This window comes from Triturus cristatus, chromosome 10 (genome assembly GCF_964204655.1).
Source record: "Triturus cristatus chromosome 10, aTriCri1.1, whole genome shotgun sequence".
NCBI classification, from domain to species: Eukaryota; Metazoa; Chordata; class Amphibia; order Caudata; family Salamandridae; genus Triturus; species Triturus cristatus.
In genome coordinates this window covers 1,093,013,557-1,093,037,266 of record NC_140593.1, presented here as the reverse complement: position 1 = coordinate 1,093,037,266, position 23,710 = coordinate 1,093,013,557, and the positions used below count along the sequence as shown (strand labels likewise).

Genomic DNA, 23,710 nt, shown 5'->3' with positions numbered 1-23,710 from the left:
AGTTCAAGTTGTGAAGATGGGCACATCAACTATCTAGAGCTTCTAGCTGTATATCCTGCACTGAAAGCTTTTCAGTCTCACCTCATAGGGAAAGTTGTCCTAGTCTGCACCGGCAACATGACAGCAATGTACTATGTTCAAAAACAGTGGGGGGAAGACACATTCTCTACAACTGTTTGGCGTTCGGCAATTCATCACCGACTCCATCTTCTGGCAGAGTACGTCCCAGGAGTGGACAATCAGATTGCCGACCTCCTAAGCAGAAGGAGGGAACAAATTCACAAGTGGGAACTTCATCCCCAGGTTCTCCTTCCATACTTTCAAGAATGGGGATTCCCACAAATAGATCTTTTTGCCACAGTGGACAATTCAAAATGCCCAAACTTTGTCTGCAGGTTCCCGCTCCTTCTATCCAAAGGTAATGCCTTATGGATGAATTGGTCACGGATATTTGCCTACGCTTTTCCGCCTGCCCCTCTCCTTCCATTTCTGGTTCAGAAGCTCAGGCAAACAGCCCTCACACTGATTCTAGTAGCTCCCACTTGGACTTGTGAACTGTAGTTCACAACCCTTTTAGAACTGTCAGTAGTTCCAAATGAAAACCTACATCTAAATTCCAGTCTTCTCATGCAGAATCATGGAGAAGTCAGACATCCAAATCCCAAGGAGCTCAATTTAGCTATTTGGCTCCTGAAGTCCTAGAATTTGGATATTTTAACTTGCCACCAGAATGTTTGACCATTCTTAAGGAAGCAAGAAAGCCTACTACCAGAGCATGCTATGCAACTAAATGGAAAAGATGTCATATATATTGTACTAATCACAATATTGATCCACTAGATGCATCTACTCAAAATATCATTTGTTACCTTCTGCATTTACAGCGTGCTCAATTAGCCGCCACTTCCATTCGTGTGCATCTTGCAGCAGTAGCTGCATATTTGCAAAACAGACATCTATCTTTGTTCAAGGTTCCAGTAACTAAAGCCTATATGGAGGGCCTTAAGATAATCATACCACCCAGGGTACCTCCAGCACCAGTTTGGAATCTGAACATTGTGCTTACATGGGTCCACCTTTTGAGTCATTACACAACTGTCCGCTACAGTTTTTTCATGGAAAGTGGCCTTCCTCGTTGTGATCACTTCATTGAGGAGAGTTGGTGAGCTACAAGCTTTAACCTTCATAGAGACAGGGTAGTTCTTCGCACCAACCCAAAGTTCTTTCCCAAAGTGGTTTCTGCTTTCCATATCAAGCAATCAGTTGAGTTTCCTGTGTTCTTTTCTCATCCTGATTCGGTAGCAGAACGAGCTCTTCATACTCTTGATGTCAGAAGAGCGCTATTGTACTACATTGAACGAACAAAGGATTTTCGCAAAACAAAACAATTGTTTGTTGCATTTGCTACACCTCACAAAGGCAATCCCATTTCTAAATCTGGTATTGCAATATGGATTGTTAAGTGCATTCAAACCTGCTACATTAAAGCTAAACAAATTTTATCTATACCTCCTAGAGCACATTTCACTCATAAAATAGGAGCGTCTATGGCCTTTTTAGGTAACATCCCTATAGCTGACATTTGTAAAGCAGCAACATGGTCCACACCACACATTTTTACCAAACATTACTGTGTGGATGTGTTAGCACGTCAACAAGCCAATGTAGGGGAAGCAGTGCTAAAAACACTTTTTAGGTCTCGCCTGAGCCAGTGCATGCGCTGGTCTGGCGAGACATTTAGTGAGTGGGCTTCAGAATTCCGACCACAAGCTTTTGCTTGTGGCCTAAAGCTTGCGGTTACGCGCTCGGGCACGCGCATAGCCGCCATCTGGCTTTCCTTGCGGCACCCTTACAGCGCGTGATCAGGCGCCATCTGGCTTTCCTTTCGCTTCCTCTCCCAAGCGCCTCACTCCGCCCCTCCCCCACCACAGAGCGCGATCGCTTTCACGGCAGCGCGGCTCTCACTGTCTGTGTTACCGAGGATTTACCCGAGCCTTTCTTCTAAACGACCGATAAGTAAGTTCTGCCTTACTATCCAAAGCCATCTTTCTTCCGCTTAGACCAGTCGTGCGTTCTTGCTAATATGAAACCTCTTAGCTAACTCTGGTAGTTACTTTTACTTTTTTTCTTTACACGCTACCATTTCAGTGCGTGCTCTGGCCTGCTGCGGCGCTATCCATACGCGTAATAATTTGACCCATTACGACTGTTTATTGCATCCCCTATTAGCCGCTTTCCTGTTCTTGACCGGACGCGAGTCGCTACGATTAAGTTGACTTTAAGCATACTTTGATGTTTAATCTCCCTGCTCTCGCTCACACGCTACCCTTGAGCAATTTCCAATCTCCCTGCTCTCGCTCACACGCTACCTTCGAGCGCGTACTGTTGTCCTTCGTCTCCGGTTTCTTTTACACTAGGTTCCCCCATACGTTAAATGCTGACCTCCCGAACATGATCAGACTTCTAGCCGATTAACAAATATCCCATAACTTCATTTAAGTTAGACATGCAACCACAGTGCCTTAAAATTATGTTTTATGTTTGATTTTAATTTCGCATTATGTCTGTTTTTAACTACAATGAACAGGAGATAATTATCACACCAATGCAGGCAGTTCTTACACCTATCTCGTAAAAACTTTACCAAATGTACCAATGTACCAAAATGTACCAAATGCCAGAAGTAGTTAAATCTAGGTCACTTTCAAAGACCAGCTGCAGGCCATGGGCAGACTAGTACATCGATATGCGAGCGTCCTGGATCACAGCAGCAGTAGTCCACGAGAAAAACAGAGCAGGTTGCTATTTAGATGCTACCTTTTGACCCGAGGACTGCAACTGGTGGAGAAACCCATGAACACAATCTGAAAAGAAAAGTGCGCCTCCTTCTGTCTTCTTAATTATTAATTAAATGTCTGTTGCTTTTGTTCCCCACGGATGTGCTTGATATTGTGCCTCTGTTTCGATTGCAAAGGGGTAGCAGTAACCCCATCCAAGCACACAACTTTACACATCGCAAACGCAGCGGGGCAGCAGTGACCCAGTTGTCAGACAGTTCTGCACTTTTTTCCGATATGCCGAATGCATAATTTTCTTTTTTCAGTTAGCAATGTGCCAGTGTGGCAATTACAGATTTAGGGGCTATTCGTAATCCTTGAAGGGCAGATTCGTCGCCTGAGTATGGCCATTTTTCTTATCTAATGGGTTTTCCGAGTGTTGGCTTCAGGTTTGTTGCCTTTGCAATGGGTTTTTTGTCCGAAATCCTGACCCACAGAACAGTGGGCCTGACAATGCTCATCCAACCGCCACCAGCAACAGGTTCAATGGTATGTTGTGATAGCATCGCTGGAGCACCTGTTGGGTATATCCTCGCAGGTAAAGTACCTCAGATTCCTGCACACCACTTGTGGTTATTTGTGTTTTACGTTATTTTGTGAAGAGCACTCTACCGTTCATCCCATTAAGGACGATAAAATTAGTGTAACTTGTATTTTTTATGGATTTATTGAGATGCTATAGCGTTTCAATACAAAATGCTGTAATTGATACTCTATCGGCGCAGGCCAATCCTGAGTGGCTATAATAAAACCATTGAGGTGGGTTCTCATAGCACATAATATTTGAGTGCTAATTAGCAAATGGGTGTGTGATGTGTGCTATGAAATTGTTCAACAGTACATGAATGCCCTGTAACACTTGTATAACCTATACCTTCTTTTCTTAAATGGACTATTTCTAAAGTCAGATGTCGCTAGTAAATATTTGTTACCAGAAGACACCATCTTCCGGGGACTCCCAAACATCCTGCAATGGCTTTTCCTTTATAAACTAATTTAAACATGTACTTAACTCCAACTGATTCAACACCAGCCTTTTCCAAGAATGCATTAAGCAGTTAAATCAAATTGAAGGACTGGAAATAGCCAATAGTTCTGGCTTGTTGTAGGTAGAATGTTACTTATTGTATTGTATATCTGGATCCAATGACAAAACAAGCATTGGCATAGCTAATAGGTCTCGCCTTTGGGACCTTATAAGTGTTTAACCATGCAACAGTTAATGTTGTTGCACTAAGGATGTTGTGCTGCATAACTAAATACTTATAAGGTCCCAAAAGCGAGACCTATTGGCTATGCCAATGCTTGTTCAAACAGCTGCAACATCTACTGGTTAGCCACCGCTTTTTGGAAAATACTGCTATATCGTCTATCCAAAGCATGTGTATCTACAGCACATATGCCTCAAACTGACTTTGCCACTTTCCCAGTAAGCATCTGTTCTTGGCATGTAGAGCTGTAGATTCACATGCACCCTCCCGCCTCCCCGTGCACCTATAGCTGTTGCAGTTTTGCATTATTTACATTAAATACACATGGACATCTCCATACTACACTTACTTACTCCATTCTCACCCTTTTGCGGGAAAACAACCTAAAAATGGAGTCGATGCCCATGCGCACTATCACGAAAGAAGGAGTCGCCTTACCTCGTGACTTGGAAAGACCTGTTCGAAGAAAAACAACTTGCAAACATCCGGACCCAACACTAGATGGCAGGTGTATGCAAAGCATGTGAATCTACAGCTTTCCATACCAAGAACAGATGCGTACTGGGTAAGTAGCATAATCCTTATTGTGCACGGTGTGAAACACAGGAATTTGGTGGGGAAATAATGATGAGTTTAGGTAGTATTCTTCATTTAAAACCTACTAAATGAAATATTTTGCTAATTATCTTACGGTTTTAAATTTGCTCTGAAGCACTTTATTTGGATTTATATTTCAAGATGGACTAATTGTATATATTGTGTGATTAGCAGTGTTTATGAGCAGAAGTTTTAATTGTTTTATTGTATGCTTTTATGGATGTTTTTAAACCGAGTATAGTATTGAAACAAATTCTCTGTTTACGAGTGCAGAGACTTGGCAGTCAGGGCGTACAACTCTGCACAAAAAAAGCTCCACAAGTTTTATGCGCAGAGTTCTCGGCCCAGACTACGGAGTCTCTGCACTTGTAAATTTTGTATTAAAATGCAGTTTTGTGAATTACAAAACAAACATAAACTTGTACAGAAGTGTAAGTTTACCTTCGTGACTTAGGCCCACGATGATTTCACTTTCTTAAGTTTGTTTTGATATTGAAGGTCTGATTTTCTCCTTTTTATTTTTACTCAGTTTTTCCCACTGTTCTCCAGCAAAGGTGTCTGTATAATCTACTCCCTTTTGTTGGTACCCACATTTAATTTTATATTCAATCTTTAATTTTGCAGGCTTGAATGGAGTCACCGGCAGTATCTGGGACTTTGTCACTGGAAGCATTTCGCCTATACCTTCACCCGTGTTCAGCAGTGCCTCCACACCTTCAACAAGTACAAACTCTAACAGCAATGAATTAACTAGAGTTAGGCAAGAGCTTGACGAAGCCAAGAGAAAAATAAAGCGGTGGGAAGATTCTTGGCAACAAGTGAAGCAGGTGATGTTTAACCTTTAGTAAAGCAGCTAAATTAAATAGCTTGCTAATCACAAAGTAATTTGTGTTCTCTGGTTTGATGGTTTGTACAATTATAATTTTATTACATGTTTTTTGTACTGGAGCATCCATGAGCATCACAGTATGGTGACTTGTGGTATAGCCTACCTTTAATTCAGATGTTCAAGTGTGTATACCTGAGAAATATGCCATGGAATAAAATGTAATGGCCATAATAACACACTGATGGCAACTGACATCCCCTCTGGTGGTAAAAACACATTTACAAATTTGTCTCAGATCCCATTTAATGCCATGAAGTACAACTTTGGCTAAGCACAGTAATAAATATGTGAGAAGCAGACCTTTTGGGCAATGACTCACCGTTCATTCCACAGAGGCTGGTTTAATTATGCTCACCTGGACTCCTCAACAAGGCACACCGCACAGAAAATACATGTAGCATGTCTGCTTAACAAACCAACCAATAAAACACCATAGTAATAACTTAGTGCTTTACCAATTAAAGATTACGATTTAATAGTAACAATAAGGGGTTTAATTTTCTGAATAAGAGAAGTTTAAGCCAGTAAACATTTAGTGGAAAAATGTACTGTACTTAAAAGTTTGAAAAAATATCAAGAAAGTAAGAGATAAAATAAGAGGAATAATGTGACAAGTAAATCCAGTGAAATATCATTTGTAGTGAAAAACCCGTCAGTGAAACTTAATGCTAACGATAAAAAACAATGTCAACCATCTATAGTCAAACATACTACCAATTAAAAAAGTGATTTGCATAAGGTTCCTAATGGCCCACCCGTATTTCTTGCAGTTGCATTTGCCACAGTGAGAGATTTTACCTTCACAATAACAACCTTTTTGGAGCTCAGAAATAGTTTGCAGGACTAACCTTACAGCTGCATCTGATTAAGTTCAACAATGTCTGAAACCCCCAGCTCAAGATTCCAGTGAATAGTGTGAGCCCAAGTCAAAAAGCTCATAATGGGAAAAATTGGTTTGCTGCGATTTATAGCAAACCCATTGGCCTGGATGTTGAGGCAACCTCCAGTTTAAACTACACTTTTCTGGTTCAAATCCTGGGTCAATGCATTTTTCCCGTATCAGCTTTTCATCAAAAATCAACAAAACAGATCAGTGATCTTTCTAATCATATCATTTGTTGCTGATAGCATGCTCTTGTAATGTTTTCTTCTCCAGTGTTGGATCTTTCATAGATTCACATGCTTGAATCATCCCCGTTGTAGTAGTGGGAGTCCCACTGTATCATTATAAAGCAGTAGATAATACTATCATAGGCTACAATGCAATGAACAGTCACTGCAATAGTCTATCTACCTTCTTTTGTAAAAAAAAAAAAAAAAAGGACCAAACTTAAACAACAACCAATAAGGCGACAGCATCCTGTAGAACACTCCCAAGAGGAGCTTGGGGCCAGATGTACGACCCTAAATTGCATGCGCAAACGGGTTTGTGACCCGTTTGCGCATGCAAAATGGCCCAGGGCCATGTACAATTCCTAAATAGCGAGTCGCAATATATTTGCGACTCGCTATTTAGGAATTGTGACTTCCCTTCCTGATAGCGTCTGCAAAGCAATGTATGAATGTTTTGTGACCGCAATTGCGGTCACAAAACACTCGCAAATTACCACCCTCTTAAATAAGGTGGTAATGCAGTTGCAATTTGTAAGGGGTCCCGATGGGACCCCTTCCACTTTGTGACTGTCTCTAAAAAAAATTTTTTAAGTGCAGGCAGTGGTCCCAGGGACCACTACCTGCCCTTAAAAAATGAAACGAAAATGTTTCATTTTTTTTTTTATATAAATGCAATCCTTGTTCCTTTAAGGAAAACGGGCCGCATTAAAAAAAAAAACTGCTTTATTTAAAAGCAGTCCCAGACATGGTGGTCTGCTGACCACCATCCCTGGGAGGGCCTGTCATTCCCAATGGGCTCGCAAATTGCGAGAGGCTCATTAATATTCATGAGCCTCGCAATTTGCGACCCCATTGGGAATTGCAAATAATGTTAAACACACTGTTGCGAGTCGCAAATGAGTCGCAAATTGCGAGGCACTATTTTGCAGGTCGTAAATTTGGCCCTTGGTCCCTCAGATTTTCTACTGAATGCCGTGTGACAGGGAGTCTTCCTGAGCTCTGCTCAGTTTTTTCCTTCAAACTTCAGATATCTTATTGAAAATTTAGGATTCCTCAAACAAAGGTCTCTTTAGGTCATGTAGAACATGTGGTAAGAAGAGGCTGCGTGCGGAAGATCCCCATAGGAACTGTATTTACTGTTTATATCCCCAACATAAAGTTAAAGACTGCAAGATTTGTAGGAGTTTCTCAACCAAAGCCATTAAAGATGGAGAGGGTAGGTTGTTGATTTGGCTGCAGAGACTTAAAAGTAAATCTGACATCATCTCTGAGGATGAGGAAAGCTCTGCCTCACATACCTCTCTGGAAAAATCTAAAAGGAGAAGTCACAGGACTCTCCTGAGGGCAATAAAAAACCTTCTAAAAACATTTCATGAAGCAGCAGGCCCCCCACAAAAAGGAAAGTGTTCATTTCCTGGTGAGGAGAATGACCATTTGGCCTCAATGCATAAAAAATCCTCTTTAGAGCCATCTATTATGAATATCACAGTCTCTAAAAAGCTTCTGTCTTCGACAACCGCGTCCTTCGTGTCCCCGTCAATGCAGAAATCACCATCAGGGCATATTTCCCCTCCATCGTCATCGTCGATCTTGTCATCCAAAAAAACACAGTTGACGGCAGCTTTATAGACAATACCTGTACCGTTGATGAAGATACCCTCTCCACTGACTAGTTTCTCGTCGACGATCCCTACTCAGTCAACGACTACTTCCTCGTCGGCATCTGCATCCTCGTCGACGACGCTTGCTCTGTCGGCCACTCAGTTGACGACAACTACAACGATGACAACAGTGTGTGCATCTACGTCGATAAGTTTGTTGTCGATGCCTATTATGTCCTTGTCAACGACAGACACCGCTGGCGAAACGGACGACGATGCATGCTATGCCCAGCCTTAAAAGACCGTCGGTGTTAGAACTAACTCCTCTTTATCCATCGACGACGTTCTCATCGACGAGGCGTTTTCTTTAAAATCCTTTTTCACCTTTAACTCCAACATTTTTGCACGAGTCAGATGAGGATGACATGTTTGGCCCTACTTACAGTCCATCTCAGCTTCATGTCAAGTATCAAGACGATGATTAAGATGACTATTAGGGCTATTATGAACAGGACTTTCATGATAGATATGCCATACTGCAAACATGGAACCTGCTCGTTAGCCCATGGTCTACCTTCCTGTTGCATTAGTTCAAGATTTACAAGACATGTTGCAGGATTATCATACTCATTTCCCTCCATTGATGAGTGCACCTCCAGTGTCATCTCTGAACCTTTGCCTAGCGTGTTGCCAGGAACGTATAGTGTTCTACCTCCGCAACAGCATGACCCCTCTGATGATGAGAATGTAGAGGAAGGCGAAGTGCTATACCAACTAGCAAGGAGTGTGAAGTCTACAAAATATCAACACCTGCTTCCCCAACTCCTCAAGGAGTGGATTCTGTGCCGGCGGACATTGGGGGGTTCCACGCATTAATAGAGAGAGCAACCTCTAGGTTTCAGTTATCGATGACAGTCAAAGAGTCTGGTCTTTAAAATCGTAAAGAAAGCAGTCAATCTCGGAAGACTGGGAGAGCAGCCCCTATAATAGACCATATTTGGGAGGAAGGTGTGAAAGTCATGAGAACAGCAGTTTTACCTAGAATTGAAAAGAAATACAAGGCTCCTGATGATGCGCCAGCTTGTCTGGTAGGACACCCGAAACCAGACTCTGCGATTACTAAAGCCGGACAACGGAGGTCAAGGAATCCTTCAGCACCTATCACTGCTCCACCAGATAAAGAAGGTAGGCGTCTTTAGAACATCAGCAAGAAGTTTTCCCACACCTCCGGAACTACTGTGCGCGCGGCCAACGCGCTAGCGATATTAGGCAGATACAACCGCCAAATGTGGTCTGCTATCGCCCCATATGTGGATCTTCCAGAAGACAAAAGGCTAGAGGCGAGAAAGACTCTTTTAGAGGGAGAAAGATCTGCCTCGGAGATCATTGATGCATCCATGGATGTGGCTTCCCAGGTTTTTCGTCAGCTCGCTGGAGCAGCCGTCCTTAGACGTCAGGGTTGGTTGAGGGCAACTACATTCCGCCCTGAGGTGCAAAGCAAGGCCCTAGACATGCTTTTTGATGGCCATGTGTTTTTCGTTAAGCACATTGATGACTCCTTACAGGCTATTAAGGCGGACACTGAGACTACTAAAGCTATGGGCATGCTCCAATACAGGAAGACCACCTTTCATGGAGCTTGTGGTAGAGGAGCCTATTCATTTTGTGGGGGCGACCAGGGATACCTACCTCAGACCTATCAGTAATTTCGTCCTTCCTACCAACAGCGACAGGCCTATCGTGCACCGACACAGGCTGCATACTCCAGGCAACCCAGATGTAAACAACCAGTACAGTCCAGAGATGCTGTTAGGAAACAGTGATGAAGTCTTGGCGCCTGCTGCACTCTCCCCTATCCTACCATCGCACGTTATTTCAATCAATAGCAAAAAATTACTACTGACAAATGGATCCTGGATATAATAAAGTATGGTCATACCCTGGAGTTTGTCACAGTACCACCTCCTCATCCACCACAAAAATCTCTGCCATTCCATCCAACCCCAAAAATCTCTGCCATCCCATCTTCAGTTATTCAGGAAGGAGGCATTTGTCATGCTGCAAAAAGGAGCCATAGAGAGAGTGCCACGCTCTCAAAGGGGAATGGCTTCTACTCCCGCTTTTTTCTTGTGAAGAAGTCAGGAGAATGGCGTCCCATTCTGGACCTCAGAAAGCTCAACAAATACCTACAGAAAAAAATCCTTCCATGTGGTAACTCTCCAGGAGATATTGCAGATTTTGAACCATTCAGATTTTCTGGCCAGCCTCGATTTACAGGATGTATATTTCCATATTCCTATCCAACCCAAACACCAAAGGTTTCTTGGTTTGACTGTGGCAGGCGCGCACTATCAATTCAAGGTTCTCCCCTCCGTCCTCTGCTCAGCTCGTCGGGTATTTACTAAATGCTTCACGCCTGTGCCAGCACACCTACAATTACGGGGACTGCAGATTTCCCCCGCATCTTGACGATTGGCTAGTGAAGGCTCCTTCTCTTCACTGGGCTTCGGAAGTCATATCCAAATGCCTACAACTGTTCCGCTCTCTTGGGCTTTCAGCCAGCTACCAGAGGTCCGTTCTCACACCCTCTCAACGGATAACTTTTCTCGGAGCAACTTTGGATACGTTCCAAAACAAGGCATTCTTATCCACAGAAAGGCAAAATGCCATATTATCACGGACTCACAGTCTATCCAAAAAAAGAGTTTGCTTCTGTTCATCTCCTCAAATCCTTTCTCGGCACAATGTCCTCGGCCAACCTCATGGTGCCTCATGCACGTCTCAGAATGAGACCTTTCCAAAAGCAGTTGGACAGGCAATGGCTTCAGGTGACCGGATCATTCGAGGACATTATTCAGATCACTCCGATCATGAAAAAAGCACTTCCTTGGTGGCAGTCCGCCAGCAATCTTCCTATCGGTCCGATATTTCTCTCTCCACTTCCATACCTTGTTCTAACCACGGATGCCTCATTGGAATGCTGGGAGCCCACCTTCAAGACCTCCCAAGTAAGTGGCAAATTGAGCCTCTCTCTCTCCAAGATGTACATTAACTTCCTGGAATTGAGGGAAATTTTTCAATCTTTTCTCCCAAGAATACGAGTATCCTCTGTCCACATTTGTACAGACAATACCACCTGTATGCAGAATATCAACAAGCAGGGAGGAACGAGATCTCAGATTCTATCCTTAGAGGCTCAAAAGATCTAGGAGTGGACATTACTACATCGCATATTAATCCAGGAGTGAGAAACAACCTAGCAGATACCTTGAGCAAAATGGGTCAAACATGTCATGAGTGGGAACTCGACTGGCTGATTCTCGACTCCATTTTCCGGAAATGGGGAACACCCAACTTAAATCTCTTTGCATCTCGAGAAAACCGAAAATGTTGATTCTTCGCCAGCTAGGAACCTCAGAAAGGGTCATTAGGGAATGCGTTTTGGATAAGATGGTCAGGAATCTGTGCTTACGCTTTCCCCCATGCCCTCTCAACTCCAGGGTTCTAATGAAGATGAAAAGAGAACTCTGCCGGCTGATCCTTATTGCTCCACATTGGCCCCGCCAACATTGGTTAACAGAGCCACTCCTACTCTCCGATTCCAAGCCTTATCGCCTTCCAGTGATGATAACTCTATTGACCATGAGCAAAGGACAAATCCTGCACACACATTCAGCCTCTCTTCAGTTGCATGTTTGCCACCTGAATTAAATTAATTCAAAGATTGAGACATCCCCCAGGACTGTAGGGATGTTTTGTCCAGGACTAGAGCTGAGTCCACCAATAAAACATACAGATTGAAATGGAAGAGTTTCTGTTCTTGGTGCCTACAGAACGACATCCACCCTCTTCTCTCATCTTATGAATACGTTTTGCCTTATCTACTTTCTCTGACAGTCATGACTGGCGTACTCATCGGTGAGAGTCCACCTCGCATCCATCTCCTGATACAGACATGCTTCCAATGCTTCCTCCCTTTGTTCCTCTCTTATCATCAAACAATTCATGAAAGGATTATTTAGGACTTTTCCTACTATTCGGCCTCCTCTGCCGGAATGGTGCCTCAACATAGTCCTATCTCAATTGATGAAACCACCGTTTGAGCCAATTCACAAAATAGAGCTCAAGGTTCTGATTTGGAAGGTGGCATTACTTCTGGCTCTTAACTCTGCGATGAGAGAACCCTAGCTACGGTTCACAGAGGACTACGTTTTGCTGAGAACAAATCCTAAATTCATCCCAAAGGTTCCAACTCAGTTTCACCTTAATTAACCTATTGTCCTCCGCACATTTTTTCCAAATCCATCCTCTCCAGCAGAGAAATATCTTCACTCTTTAGATGTTAAAAGACGTCATAAGTTTTATTTGCAAAGAACTAACAGCTACGCAAAATTGACCAATTATTGTCTCCTATGGACCTCAAAGACTGGGTGATTCAGTCACAAAGAGGACTATTGTAAGATGGATTGCCACAACTATTCACCTCTGCGATACAAAAGTGGGTAAATCGCTCAGTCAGGGCCAAAACACATTCCACAAGGGCAATATCCTCTTCTGCTGCTCTGTTTGCTGGCGTCTCGTTAGACAAGATTTGCCGTGCCACGACATGGAAGAGTACGCATACTTTCACACAACATTGTGTGGATCTGGCAACTACAGTAACACAGCTGTGAAACGGGTGGTCTTGCATCGTCTGTTTGTTCTTTCTTCATTTGTGTTTTTACCATTATAAAATTATGTGATGCTGTCTTGCTTTCACATGTTAGATCACTGATATTTTAGTGATAAACAGGTGTGTGTGTGTGTGTGTGTGTGTGTGTGTGTGTGTGTGTGTGTGTGTGTGTGTGTGTGTTGTGTGTGTTGTGTGTGTTGTGTGTGATGTGTGTGATGTGTGTGATGTGTGTGATGTGTGAGATGTGTGTGATGTGTGTGATGTTTTTTGTTGGGATTCAGAGGATTCAATTTGGGAGCATGACCCGCTCGCCAGTAAAAAGGATTCGCCTAAGATGCCTGTGCATGGAGGTGAGAAAGGGACACGGGCAGACTTGTCTCTCGACTTTATTCCTTCTGCATCCATTACCAAAGACATTGTGTCAAAAAGGCCAGCACTGTGTATATTTTATGGATTCGGATTTGTGTGCAACACACATATAGTATTTTGCCTGCTGTCACACTGTACATTTATGACTATTCATCATGAGTGCACCTGAAGGGAACACAAATATACAAGTGCAACACAAATGACGCAATTATGTTTTATCAAAATGTGCGCTGCAACTTGTCAAGAAACACCGAATAACATCAATGGTGCATTCTGGGAACAGCAGTACCTCGTAACATTGAGTCATGTGACAGCGTGGCATTTATTTACGAAAGCATTTCACTGGCAAACCGTTTCCACCTGTGAGCAAGGCTGACTGAAAAGCCGAAACGCGTAAGGACATTACAAATTGTGCTGTCTTCTACAAATAAATGCATGTTGCTTTGAAAACTGGGCTCTGCACTCTTCTTCATATATACATATATATGCATATTTGGCTGTACAACTGCTATCTACTCTGATTCAAGTATGTGAATCTATGAAAGATCCAATACTGGAGAAGAAAATGAGTTACTTGCCTGTAACTACGGTTCTCCAGGGTTGGTATCTTTCGTAGATTATCATGCGACCCACCCTTCTCCCCTGAGAGGCTTCCCTTATTTTCTCAAGTATATAGTTTCACACTTGTGCTTGAAAATCTGAGGAACTCACCCTCTCTTGGGGGTGCTATACAGGGTGCTGTTGCCTGGTTGTTGTTTAAGTTTGGTCCTTTTTTTACAAAAGAAGGTAGATCGGCTTTTGCAGTGACTGTTCATTGCATTGTAGCCTATGATAGTATTATCTACTGCTTTTATAATGATACAGTGGGACTCCCACTACGTAGACTGCGATGATTCAAGCATGTGAATCTATGAAAGATACCAATACTAGAGAACCCTAGTTACAGTAAGTAACTTGTTTTCTTACAGTGGGGTAGGTGTTAAATGAGCATTGTATAGTGTCAGCTTAATGCTCTGTGTGTGCTTATTGCTCTCGGTGCCCCCAGTGATAGTGAAGTGCATGTCATTTTAAATTCATCTGAATATCGTGTAGCACAAATACATTGAATTTTACCAGAACACATGGATATCATCACAGGTTAGTTCCAAACTGAAAATAGAAAGTAAAATAACATATGTGCACCACATCAGCAACATCTTTGTACCATGTGTTTGTAAATCATTGAAATTGTGTTTGTAGCACATGTGGCTGTAGATACACATGCAAAACCTCCTGCTATCTAGTGTTGGCCTCGGATGGTTGCAGATTGTTCTTATTCGAAGAAGTCTTTAGGCGAGGTATTATGTGACACCTCCTTTAGCTGGCCATGCAGATGAGTACCGCCTCCATGATTTTTCTCTGCGATCAAATTTGGATGTGTATCAGCAGTTCTCCCGGACTTGACTTCTTGATGCTCATTTCATCGGACATGCATGGTCTAAGCCTTTAGTCCCGTCACTCATAAGACGGTCACCCTTTTCATGCTCCCTCAACGCGCTTGTGAGACCCTTATCCAGGACTGGGTCCCTGACTCTCTAGGCGCCCCTGCCTCTTTCGACACCACGCAGCTTCCATGATTGGCTCTGGAGAATGAAAAGTAATCTCTCCCTCTCCCCAGACCACGTTGACGGCACCTGCACCTTCTGCGTGGACTTCCAGTCAGCTTCCAGTACGAGAAGACCTTTAGCCAATGGAGAGACAGATGCTGGGCCCACAACAGAATGAGGTGGTCCACAGAAGAGACACAGGACATCTTTGGCAAAGCCAACCCCCTCGGAGCCAAAGAAGATGAAGCAGAGTCACCAGCCGACCTGCCCCATCAGCCAAGTCTGGATCCTCTGAACTGGAAAAGAGTAGGGCAAAGGTGTTTCATCAACTTTGCTTGACACCAGCCTTCCCACAGAGTTGACTGAGAGCTGCGAGTATGGTCAAAGCTGAAGCACTCAAACCTTACACTAAAACCACATGCTGATGCAGAGCACTGCCCCCAAAAGGGCTAGGCATTGAGCCCCGTGTACAAAGCCACTATTGGCTGCAATTCCTCTGCCGCCTCAGGGATTCGTACGCCACCAAGGCCAGGCATCGTAGCCGAGATGGGATCCAGCCAGAAGCTCCTACCCCCCATTGGTCTTTGCATCCGAAGAAACAAATCAAAGTCAAGACTCCAGAACGACCTTTGAAGTCAAAACATCCTTCTGCTGCCAGCTCCAAGTACTTGGACATGCCCATTCTCCAAAGGCTTCAGGAGGATCTTGATGGGAGGTAGAGGTGGATTTTCATTCATCCCCATATGGGGGAAGAGTTCCTCGGACACTGTAGAGATGTTGCCCAAAAAAAGAAAACTGGCTTTCGAGCCCATGCCTGCACTGGATGACCGTTCCCAGATTGCACCACCAAAGAAGCGTAGTGACAAAGTTGCTGGTCTTCTTCTATCTCCAGCACATCTGCCTTCCCCTCAGCCACCTCCTCCAGACTCTATACGTGGGGGGTGGGGCGGGGTCGGGGGGTCATCACAATCCTACACTGGCACAGCTTTAGAAGACAAATGTGAAGTTTACGACATAATAGCCTCTGCCCGGCGTTCTAGATCAAGAACATGTCCTGATAAGGGCTCCCCACGCCGAGACGACACCATGGCATACCACGGGGTTACATAGCAGGCAGCCGCTTACCATAAGGTACACCTGCAACCCACGCTCAACGGCGATGACTTCTGGTGGAGACGCTCTCTAGAACAGAACACTTATTCCAGTACCTTCCCATATTGAAGCGGATACTGAAGAGTGCACTCAACACCTTTAACCCCTTCTGTGCCACGCCCTTTCCCCCTCTTGTGCCGGGCGTTACATTAGTGGGTGGGGTTCATGACGAGATAGTCTCGTCATGGGCACAGCGCGACCGTGCTCCATGAAGAGACTATCTCGTCATGGGCACTGAAGAGGTTAAGGAGCTGGAAAAATTACAGATGGTTAGACCCAGAGTTTCTCCCTCGCTGCAACAATCATCACTTATGTCCGGTAAGTTCTATCCATTATCAAGGGCAGTGATTGCTTAGAACTCCTTTCAACCCCACCAACCATTATACCCTGCCCACACACCCTCAGCCCTGAAAACCTTTGCCTGTTACAAGAGGAGGTTGAGGTGCTGCTCAACTTCAAATGAGCTATAGAGCCATGCTACAGGGCATTGGGTAAAGGCATCTAATCCCTTTACTTCCTCATTTTCAGGAAGGGCAACTCTTAGGCCAATCTTCAATCTCAGGCTCTCAACAGATAAATCCTCTCAGAACATTTCCATACGACCACCCTGCAGGATATCATTCCCCTGGTGCAGTAAGTTGACTTCTTGATCATGCAATACCTCAAGGATGCCAAGTTTCATATGCTTAGTCACCCAGCTCTCCGGTGCTACCTCCACTTCATGGTAAGTGGCTAGCACTGCCTAATTCGACATGTTGCCCCAAGGGTCTTCACCAAGTGTTTCGCAGCAATAGCCGCCCACTTCAGAAGAGCGACACACACACGTTCCCCTACCTAAATGATTGGCTAATTAAGAGCGCAAGCAGACAGGAATGCGTTGCCCACACCCATGCTGCTTGGGATTCTAAGTTATTACCAACAAGACCCATTTTCAACCTTTTCAAATTCAGTCCTTTCTAGGATCTGTTCTAAACAGTCACTGCCAAACCGTAACCAAACACTCAGAGTGGTGACATTTCAGCAGCTACTGCCTCTTTTTCATCACTGTCCGGCAGCTCTATTGATGAACTTATCTGGGTTCTATGCCAACACTTTTCCTCTTCTCCCACTTCTTACGTACGTAGTGAGGAAGCTTTGGCAAACATCCCTCACTCTCATCCTGCTGGATCCCACTTGGGCCAGACAGCCTTGGTCCTCAGCCCTCCCCAGAAATGTCCCTCACTCCCTATGAGATAATCTCCAACAGGCAGGACCTTCTCACACAGAACCAAGGCAGAGTTCGACATCCAGACCCCAGGCAGCTCAACCTGGCAATCTAGCTCCTGAGTTCCTGGACTTTGGTTACCTTAACCTACCTCAGGAATGCATGGGCTTCCTGCAAGAAGTCTGCAGACCCACTACATGGGCTTTCTATACTGTGAAGCGAAAATTGTTTGTCCAATATTTCATCTCAAATCAAATAGGCCCTTTTTAGCTAGCTGTTAAAGATATTTTCAACCATCTGCTGTACTGACACAAATCGGTCTATCCTACACCGCAATATGGCTCCATCTACCGCATCACTGCCTATATGTAAAACAGGGAACACTGTTCAGTTGTAAAATACCCAGCCCTCAAAAAATTCATGGAGGGCCTCATAAGAATCATCCCACCCAGGATGCCGCCTGCTCCAGAGCTTTAATGTTGTTCAGATCAGGTCTATGAGCCCTACTTTCAAGCAATTACATTCTTGCCCTGTACAGTTCCTCTCATGGAAGGTTCTATGTCCTGGCAGCTATCATGACTCTCAGGCGTATTAGTGAATTGCAGACTCTTACACTTCAAAAGACTTTCTTCCAGGTCCACAACGAAAGAGTTGTTCTTAGGACTAACCCGAAGTCCTTACTCGCGGTTGTCACGTTTTCTTCTCCACTAAACATAGGTCTCCCGGAGTTATTTCTGCAGCCTGACTCTGTAGCAAAGAGGGCACTCACTACACACACTTAACATTAAGCGCTCTATAATGTAGTACATGGGCAAGAAGAAGCTTTTCATAACCTTCACTAAACCTCCAAAAAGTCACCCTATAAGAAAGACCGTTATAGCAAGCCAGAGTTGGACAAACCGTCTTAAGGACTCTGTTCAGACATCTGCACCATCAGCTGGCTGACTATCGCATACGGGCGTACTGCTTTACGGTCTATGCAGAAAAAGTGTGGAATAAGTTACTTATCCTGTAAGCATTTGTTCATAGTGTAAAGAAGGTACAACCGTCCAAGCCTGACATTCAATTGATGAGTATGTAGAGCACACACCTGCCTTGCACATGATTAAAACTTTGGTTAATAAATGTCCCACATTAACGTAGGCCTAAACGTTGCAACAAAATATTAAATACCAAGCCCTATTATTAATATATTGTTCTGAGTAATCCAGATACACTTATTAAGGACCTTTGCAGAGAGAGAACATCCTTGACAGTTGAGGTGGCACAGTAGTCGAGGACATCCGTCTTTCCAATAAAGGACAACCCACAGTCATTCATAATACATATGGACTAACATGAACAATTTCTGTCAAAATTAGGCAACATATTAAAGTTTTTCACAACAAGCACCCAAACCATTTTGCGAGGTTTCTGATGTGCCTTCTTCCCCTTTAATAGACGCATGCTGATGATAAACCCAGGCACTGAACCAAAACATTCAGTGAGTTGCATTGTAGATCCCATAAGGTGTCTCCATTAACCCCCTTAACCCTTTAACAGTGTGCCATAAATCACTCCAGGGACATCACATTTGGACAGGTACCTTCTTCATATACACGAGGCAATGAGTTGTGATGGACTTTGCTATCAAGCCCTATTCCTTACACTGAGTCCATTTGGGCAGATGAGGAACACTTCCTGAAATTGAGAAAAAAAGTTGCTGATTGGGGTTTATGTTTTCAGATGTACTCTTATGCAGATCATGTCCTCTTGCTCGACCAAACTGTTATTGTTCTTCAGCTTATATTGGATGTGGTGGCCACCTATATACAGATGAATACTGTCAAAGTTAACCTACACAAGACATAAGCCTTGTCTTTTGGAAAGTGGAGATTCTAATGATTCTAGCACCCGGACACCAAGTGCCTACAGACTGTTTCCACCCACTGATAATTTAGTACTCTAATTAACTTATGCGGAAACCTATGTATGACCTATGGATGAGGCAATGGAAATAGCTCTAGGAGCTGTCCGCTACATTATGGCGTTCTTAACACTTTAGCAACATCCATTATGTCCCTTGAATAAAAGCATGCAGTGCAGAAGTTGCACTTACGCCATCATAAGTCAGCAATATTTGATCCAAGGTAGTCAGCTTTGTAGTTGACAGTCATGAAAATTCAGTATGCAGGGATTGTATTCCTGGATCATAGACATTAAACTATCTTAGAAGCAATTATGATTGAGCAAAGCTTCACTTAGTCTTGTGCCTTGGCTCTTAAGATGACTTTGTAGTTCTATTTCTTGCTAAGTCAGTCTCTGCCCAATATGGCATCTTCCTGAATTGTATCCGATTTAAAGAAACCTTGTGGCAGATGGCATTTTACCCCTTTTGTTCTGCTTTTTCGAGCATACTCGGATTGCTGCATGAGTTTGTTTATCTGTCAAAGACCACTAACTGAGTCTAAAGCAGATTGAGCCTCTTTATAAAATAATTGTCAATCCTAACGATTTAGTAGCTTTTGCACCGTTTGATGGATTTGCACAAACCTTTGCAGAGACTTAGTATATTTAGCCTGCGCTTGCTTTTTAGGTCTCGGGACCATCCGGTCTGCCGAAGGCAGAACCGGAAGTCGAGAGATTTAATGTTTTGGAGAAGAGGGGCTTGAACCCGCCCCTCTTCTCCCCTGTTCTCCATTGGCTGGCCTCTTCAATGCTGGCCAGCCATTGGAGAAGAGGTCCCGTCACTCCGATCAGGCCCCGTCCTTTTCGGATCGGGGGGCGTGTTTTTTGCAGAAAGTCTAATTATCTCCTCCAGCCAATGGCTGGAGGAGATAACAGCAAAACACGCCCCCGAATCCGAAAACGACGCTGCCTTTCTCCGAGGCATTTCTGCTCTGCCTCGGAGAAAGGCGGTGGTGTGCTAGTCTTTATTCGAACGAAGCTGCAGCACTGGCTCCAAAATTTACTTCGGTTGTTATAATCTCTTAGCCCATAAAACTGTCCGAGGAGCGAATTTAGTAAGAATGATTTTTTTATTGTTGTTCCAAATGGGCTTTATTATACCGCTTGCATCAAATGTTTCCAGCAACATCGGCGCTATGCTTTCGATGCGGGCTTCCATGAGGGGGCTGGCCCTACGTCCTGCTATTCTTATGCTTCGTAAAACAGCGGGAGGAGCGGTATGCACGGAGTGCGGGTGCGTTTAAAATATCCAGATGTATCTGGGAGAATGCCAGGATTGAAGAACTTTAAAAATCTCCTTTGCTCTCGATTTAAGCACCTTAAGACTAGCGAGTCTTTTTTTATAAATATATATTGTCTATGCACTTTTGTACTGAGATTTTTATGAGACAATGCGTACATTGTATGAAATGGCAATGAATTGAGTGACGCCTGATTACTTGCCTTCCCCTGCATTCCGACACGCTTCCGACTTCGCGGCGCCTCGAAGCTTCCATAGAAACGACCAGACCATCCATTGCATTTTTTTCACCCTCGGCCCTTTGAAGCGCCAGAATCTACTTCCCTGTTCACTCTCATCTAAGTAATTGTATTGTTACCAAAGTATTTTATCAGAAAACCAAACAAGGTAATACGGTTGTACACCGGATATGTAACTTGAATGACTACATAGTAGATGAGTGGTAGAGGTAATGAATTGGAAAATACGATTGAAGTCGACAAATTGCACCCCCACGCTTCGATTCGCCTATAGTTTTGAGTAAGTGCTGTGCCAGCAGCGTGAAACACCACGCACCCTTCCCTCTTACCTCCCCCCAATCTTTAGCACTTTGAGACAGCCTTATAATAGCACAGGCAATAAACAAGCGGTCACTTACAATATGACATTCTGGAGCAGGTAGCCCCGCCCTCTTGTCCATCATTGAGCCTAGTGAGTGAGTAGGAGGGGCAGACGTGCAGTTCGCCAGAAGTAACCTGGTTTGCTGTCTTGACAGTTAACATTTACACAGACGTGATTGATTACCCCCGGCAGCTTGTGCGACATGGAGACGGCATGGCCCACAGACCATGCCAGTACCCAAAATATTTTTGGCTACTAGTGTTTATCTAGAGGCGTGGTTTATGAAACATGAGTGCTGTTTTGTAAACCCCCTGCTAATCAGAAGAGGCAGTTTCCGCAAACTCCTTCCTTGTAGAAGCGAAGGCCCTCTTTCGAATGCCCGCATTAACGTCATTTCCGCAGTTGTCTAGTATTCTTCTGTGTCCGTACAAAGTAACGCGTATTACAGCATCTCGGTGTTGGCGTGCAAACCTGTTCACAAAGCGTCTTATTTATTTGGTTTTGTAACGTGAAGCCGCACTGGTGATACATGCGTTTGACGGCCGATAGCGACCACAGCTCCTCCCTGTCATGTCTGGGGTTTCACACTGCCTACAATGTCCCCGGCACTGCTTCACCCACTCTTGTTACTCCGGTTTTTTTGTAGATTATGACTATTTTTTTTTTCTTCCGGCGTGGAGGTTGTTTCACGGGTTAATTGATCAGCGTGAATAAATAGTTCAGCTATTACACTTGTTCCCCCTTTTTTCAACTGTTTCGTGTGGGAGGTAGTAGTGTGAAAAGTTTTGAGCTTTTGGTGCGGTGTGTTTATGGTGCTCTTCCCCCCCCCCCCCCCACTCATCTCTCTCTATCAAGCCGACTTCCACTCCTCTCCGTTGACCCGTGCTCTTCCTCTTCCACCCCCTTCTCTAGCCAGGCACATTCCTCTCTCGCTCTCTCGCACCTCGCCCTCATGCTTGCCCAGTATTTTCACCCTCTCCACGCACCCCTCGGCCCCCCTCACGCCTCTTCCTGGTGACTGCTCTCTACTGTCCCCCCCACCATGTATCTCTCTAACGTCCTTTCCCCTTCCCCCTCTCTGCTCTCCACCTCCTCGTGCCCTCTCTTTCACACCATCCTTTCTTCCACCTTACCTCGCCCACCCGTCTCCGCTTCCTTTTCCCTCTCTCCTGCAGTCTCATATCTTTCGCCCCCCGCAACTCAACCGCCCCTGCCTTTCTCTCTTTTTTTTTTTTAACGTTTGCTGGTAAAATCTTCCCGTCTCCTTTTTACACCCCCTCATCCTCTCACCTTACCTGTCTGCCCTTCCCCGCCTCCCTCGAGCGCTTTTTCTCACCCGCCCCCTAAATCTACCACCCCTAATCTCCCCACACATATTTGTACATTCACTTCACCTTCCATAGACTACAGGTTTACATTTTAACATGGATGCACCAAACTTGCAACGGGCACATCATAAACTATGTCTATTGGCTAATCACGTCACCTATACCTATAAACACTACAGAGCAGAACAAACTGCTCCAAGTGAGGCCTTCGGACGTGATCTCCTTAGCAGGACACACTGCTTAATTTATGTTACGAATGTATTGTGTTACACAGAACAACCTTAAACCAGCGAGGTTTCAAAGAAATGTGCAGAGTAGGTTTAAGAGAACAGCGTATATGCATTGACCGAAAATTAATAAGATGCAGAGTTCAGAATTAGAAGCTCACAACTTCACTATCTCTCACTCACTACCTCAATCACTCTCTATCTCACTACCTCACTCTTTCTATCTCACTAACTCACTTTCACTCTCTTTCCCTACCTCTCTCTCTATCTCACTACATCACAACATCACTCTATGCTTATATATCACTACCTCATAACATCCCTCTCACTCACTACCTCACTCTTTCACTACCTCACTCTCTCTATCTCACTACCTCACTCTCTATCTACCTTACTCTCTCTATCTCACTACCTCACTCTCTATCTACCTCACTCTCTATCTCACTACCTCACTCTCTATCTACCTCACTTTCTCTCACTACCTCACTCTCTATTTCAGTACCTCACTCTCTATCTCACTACCTCACTCTCTCTCTCTGCTAATGCAATAGGTATCACATATGCAAAAAAAAGCTAATGTCAATAGAAATGACAATGCCATTTATTTAGGGATAAAAAAATGAGCAATACCAATAGCTCTACCTATAATATTGCCGAGACCATTGCATTGTAAATGCTTGTTTCAATTTCATACAGACCCATTGGGCTTGGGGGCAGATTTTATGAGGGGGGTGTCACAAAACTGTTAATCTGCTAACAAATGTGATTATGTTTGATGAAACTGCATTAAATTTGGCAAATGTTTAGCAGGTTTAGCTTCTTAGTGGCTTTACAGCGTTGAAGTAGATCTGGTAGGGGCGTGGGGATGTTAAAGATAAATCAGGGCAATAAAAGTTTCTGATGGATACTTCTAACCACAGATTCCTCACCTTAGAATATTCCCCAGGCATCAGACTTGATCAGGAGATCTCATAGCAATTCTTCCGAGCGTTGATAGGTGGCAAATATAAGCGCCACCCCTGCATGCTGATGTCAGTGTATTTTTTTTACTTTCCCCATCTTTAGACATGGAGCATGAATAATTGTTGGTTCTGTGTGCTGACTATCTTTGATCTGCGGTTAGATAGAATATCCACC

The 23,710-nt window shown here is 44.0% G+C and overlaps 1 protein-coding gene across 1 annotated transcript in view; it reads left to right on the top strand.

The window, feature by feature from the left end:
* Positions 1–23,710, top strand: part of UNKL (unk like zinc finger) — a 514,610-nt gene that overhangs the window by 441,753 nt on the left and 49,147 nt on the right. The window contains exon 12 of the mRNA XM_085629284.1: positions 5,270–5,472. Within this exon, the coding sequence (XP_085485410.1) occupies positions 5,270–5,472 (203 nt within the window). The remainder of the gene's footprint in view (positions 1–5,269; positions 5,473–23,710) is intronic.